General features: G+C 45.3%; 1 protein-coding gene across 1 annotated transcript in view; it reads right to left on the bottom strand.

The window, feature by feature from the left end:
- LOC107300397 (semaphorin-3A) overlaps window positions 1-3,795 on the bottom strand; it is a 16,070-nt gene extending 12,275 nt beyond the window's left edge. Inside the window, exons 1-2 of the mRNA XM_015829729.1 lie at window positions 3,763-3,795; window positions 2,042-2,199 (exon numbers count right to left, since the gene is read on the bottom strand). Of these exons, the coding sequence (XP_015685215.1) occupies window positions 2,042-2,199; window positions 3,763-3,795 (191 nt within the window). The remainder of the gene's footprint in view (window positions 1-2,041; window positions 2,200-3,762) is intronic.
- Window positions 3,796-4,870: the final 1,075 nt, after the last annotated feature.

Raw genomic sequence — 4,870 nt, forward strand, 5'->3', positions numbered from 1 at the left:
CATGCCATTCCTTAAATTAGCCCAAAGGATCAAACTGATTAACCAATATGTGGCGTTTTATGCCTCTGCTTACTCCTGTCTTTTAAAGATAGGTTCTCGTTTTAAGTTGTGTGTGGGTTTTTTAAATAACTTTTTTCTCTTCTTTTTGTCTTGGTGTAAGTTTCTTCGGAAGGCTTTTGTCTGACAAAGGAGCAAAAGGAGCATAAATCCCACTTCTCATGACAGGTCCAGACAAAGCCCCCCCCTCCCCCCCATTATGGAAATAATTATATAACAATCATGAAATAATGAAAGGCTTAATCTGAAAGGGTCTGATAAGTAATTCACTGTATGAGTCATGGCTTGAGCTAGTGCCACATTAACGTGAGCCAGGACTTGGGATTTTCCTACGGAATAATGCAGATTTGAGGGAGATGAATTTTTCCGTGGTTAGCCTAGGAAGACCTCTCCTTGGATGTACTAGCCAGAATCATCTGGCAGTCCATCTGCAAAGCCCCTGGGCTGCATGCCTAAATAATGCGATGGTGATATTTTTGTGATGGAAAGCCATCTCTCTTAAATAGTGCTTTGTTTTTTTTCCCTCACAAGGAACAGGCAAAGCTTAACAGAGGCTAAAGGAGAGGATCTGTAAAGGAGATCTGTGAAGGAGTGATGTGGTGAGCCAGCAGGCCTTCCTGCTTTCCCCTTTGCTGCTTTTTAATTGCTTCAGTAAATAATAATAATAATAATGATAATGATAATGATAATGATAATGATAATGATAATGATAATGATAATGATAATAATAATAATAATAATAATAATAATAATAATAATAATAATAATAATAATTGGGGCAGGGACTATGAAACTTTCACGATCTTATTAAAACACTCTAAGCTTCCACCAGAAGTAATACAAAAGAAATGTGATGAATTTATAAATTACAACTGTCTCTAAGTCACGAAGACAATGAAGATATTCTCTAATAAGGGCAGCTATCAAATTATGCACAAGATTAAACCTTCCCAGTCTCAGCATCCATCTTTCCTGGACCCAGTTAAGCAGACTGGGACATGGTTAGTAGACGGGACACAACCAAGGCTGCAGGCTAGACTGCAAAGTGCAGGAAGTCCTCAATTTACAATAGCTCATTTAGTGGTCGTTCAAAGTTACAACGGCACTAAAAAAAATGACTTATGAACATTTTTCACACTTATGACTATAGTAATAAAGTTGGAAGGGACCTTGGAGGTCATCTAGTCCAACCTCCTGCTCAGGCAGGAAACACTATACCATTTCGGACAAATGGCTGTCCAATTTCTTCTTAAAAACTTCCAGTGTTGGAGCATTCACCGCTTCTGGAGGCAGGTTGTTCCACTGGTTAATTGTTCTAACTGTCAGGAAGTTTCTCCATAGTTCTAGGTTGCTTCTCTCCTTGATTAGTTTCCATCCATTGCTTCCTGTCCTTCCTTCAGGTGCTTTGGAGAATAGCTTGACTCCCTCTTCTCTGTGGCAGCCCCTGAGATACTGGAAGACTGCTATCATGTCCCCCCCCTCGTCCTTCTCTTCGTTAAACTAGACATACCCAATTCCAGCAACCGTTCCTTATATGTTTTAGCCTCCAGTCCCCTAACAACAAACTTGCTCAACCTGAAAGGCAAAAAATGAGATGCCCAAGAGCTAGTTAAGAAGGGTACAAGGACCTTTGGGGAAAAAAAAATAGGTCCGAAGTGACATTTCAAAATTGGCGCATCACGTGGCAAGTGTGGGTGTGGAGGGGCCGGTCTGGAAGACTTTGCTTCGCCTCCATGGATCTACGAAACTGAGTTGTGTGTTTCTTTCAACCAACGTTGCCCGTCTTGCTGATATGTTAGGCGCTTCTGGAAGGCCAGATTTTGGAACTAAAGCAAACAGGATGAACGGAAGAGTTTGGTCATTTCTGGAAACCGATTGTTACATTTGTGTCCCCAAGACAGTCCCAGCAACATCCAAGCAGCACAAAGAAGGCTGACTATGGGACTGGAGGGGCGTGTCGGTAGGCCCAGCAACTCAGACTTGCCTCTTGGCCGTGGGAAAGTAGCGGGAGCAGGAAGCCCCATCCCAAGCGCAGTAGGGGTCCCTGGCCAGGCAGCACTCAGCGCAGGCTTTCCCATACACATCGCAGCGGTGAAGAGGAAGCTGGGAAACTCCGACCGCTGAGCCGATGTAGAGCTGTTGCTGCAGGGTTAGGAAGAGAAGAAAGAAGTAATCACAAACTGCTCAGCAGTTTTTACTCATGCGTTTAGGAGCAATTTCTACCATTGTGGCATGCAACAGAAACCATATATTGTGGGACTTGTAGAATTAGGCAGCTCGCCAGAAGGAGAAGCTCCTAATTTTTAAGGAAAGTGGAGCTCTACAAGGAATCTTTTGGGACATTATTAGATGCGACAAACAAGACAGATAGATCCTACTCCACATTTTCATTTCTCACCCATCAATCCATCCATTTTACATGTTATCCTGCACGGCGCATCCAATATCTTTTCCTTCACTAGGAGGGATGCTGAAATCTGCGTCATTGGGCCTAATTTGAATGTATGTACTCAGATACTTGTGGGCCAAATGCTTTGCAAGCAGCAGTTCAAGCCAAACACCTGCAAATGACTTAATGAAATAAGAGATTCGGAGGGATGTGCAATAGCAGATAATAACAATAACAATAATAATAGGGTTGGAAGGGACCTTACAGGTTTTCTAGTCCAGGGACGCTCAACGTTGGCAACTTTAAGACTTGTGGACTTCAACTCCCAGAATTCCTCAGCCAGCTTTGCTGGCTGAGGAATTCTGGGAGTTGAAGTCCACAAGTCTTAAAGTTGCCAACGTTGAGCACCCCTGTTCTAGTCCAACCCCCTGCTCAGGTAGGAAACCCTATATCAGTGGTAGCGAACCTATGGCACGGGTCCCAGAGGCGGCACTCGGAGCCCTCTCTGTGGGCACGCATGCCGTCACCCCAGTCCCGCCTCCCCCCATGGCCCCCCTCCTCACCAGCAACCTCTCTGGAGGAGAATCGCCCCTGGGTGCAGCCCACACGGAGCAGCACAGCCAAGGACATAGCCGGACAGCAGGGACACGACTCTGCCCTCGCACCCCATAGTGTGCAGATGATGCTGCGGGGTGTGGGCAGAGGGCGTGGCTGCCATGGTGCTGCAGGGCTGCCTTGGTGATCTGCTGCGGGCCATGGAGGCAGTGCATATCCCTGCAGGTGGGCGGGGCAGGGAGCGGGTGGGGGCAGAGCAGGCAGGGTGGGAGGTGGAGCGGGGCAGGGGCGGCAGTTTTTGGGCACTCGGTCTCTAAAAGGTTCGCCATCACTGCCCTATATCATTTCAGACAAATGGTTGTCCAGTCGATTTGTAGAGCTCTTTTTGCAGATCTGCAAAAAGAGCTTCAGAGTTCTTGGCCACACAGCAGCAGGCCTCGTCTGCAACTTTTTAAAATCAGCTGCTCATCTCCACTCCAAGGCACACTTGGGCGATGAAATCCAAACACTGTACAGTCCTGGACGCTAGGGAGGAAAAGGCCCTGGATTCTGCCCAGATGCCTGGAAGCATCTGCAGGGACACCGATCCCCTTTATCTCCGACTGCGTGGAGAAAAGCAACTCTTTCATCCAACAGATGAAAATTGGGAAGGTTTCTTCATTGTAGCATTTTTGCACACCAGGAGACAATAAACTCATCGTTTCCTCCTAAGAAAGTCCGTTCCTTCTCAAAAGAGGAACAGCAATGCACCGAAGACCTACAGCCTTGAAAGTTCTGGAGACAGGAATCAACATGTTCTCGAAAACCCCGTTCAGTGCAAGCGTGTGAAGCCAGAAACCTGTCAGAGCACATCACACACAACTGTGTTGCTAGACTGACACTTTATAGGCCCCACTTTGCACAAATGACTTGGGCTTTCTTAGATGAAGGGGGGGCTTTAATGTTGGGGGTTTGTTTGCCAGAGATGGGGAGCGGGCAGCTTGTAATCCCTCCTGAATACACGAACAGACCTTTTGATCGAAAAGTCGTACTTAAATGCACGGCTTGTTATACATGAATTCGGCTCTTTTTTTAAAAAAAAAAGAATGTGAAAATAATCAAAAGCAGAGTGTTCTGATATTCACACATGGACGCCCAGTTGAGACCTCAGCAGAGTTTTCAGCAGAGTTTTTCTCATAATAGCCCATACTTTAAAATCTCTCTGTCTCTCTCTGATAAATTCTACAGTGGAAGCGATTCCAGACAAAATACTTCGTGTCAAATACATTTGTTTTAGACAGGCTCCTAATATTTAATGAGGTTTCCAGCACATTTATGATCAATAAATCATAAATCGTTATAATCAATGTCAATAAAACAAAGACAGACTTGCTTTTTTAAGTTTAACATTTAAAAAAAAAAAAAAAAAGGATTTGTTATAATGTTAGAAGAGTTGGAAAGGATTCCAAGCAGGGTCTCTGGCTTTGCCTGAAAAAGACCCCAGGATAAATCTCCAGCGAGCAACCTTCAACCAACCTCTCAAGAGACACTCCTCTAACCATTAGGGAGTCCTGTCCTGCAGTGAGTCAGAAACAACGATCTTTTGGCAACACACAGAAAGTAACCCCCTCAAAGGCCACCTCAAGAACTCAAAGGCCACCTCAAGAACAAAGGCCACCTCCAAGAATGTGGCCTTCTTGGAACAGGCCACATTGTGAAATGTTGGTGTTTTTGAAAAAGTTAAGCAGAATAACAGAGTTGGAAGGGACCCTGGTGGTCTTCTGGTCCAACCGTCTTGCTCAGTCAGGAGACCCCCATTCCATTCTAGACAAATGGCTGTCCAGTCTCTTCTTAAAAACCTCCAGTGTTGGAGCACCCACAACTTCTGGC

The sequence above is a fragment of the Protobothrops mucrosquamatus genome, unplaced genomic scaffold (genome assembly GCF_001527695.2).
Source record: "Protobothrops mucrosquamatus isolate PMUCROS unplaced genomic scaffold, P.Mucros_1.0 scaffold6895, whole genome shotgun sequence".
Lineage (NCBI taxonomy): Eukaryota > Metazoa > Chordata > Lepidosauria > Squamata > Viperidae > Protobothrops > Protobothrops mucrosquamatus.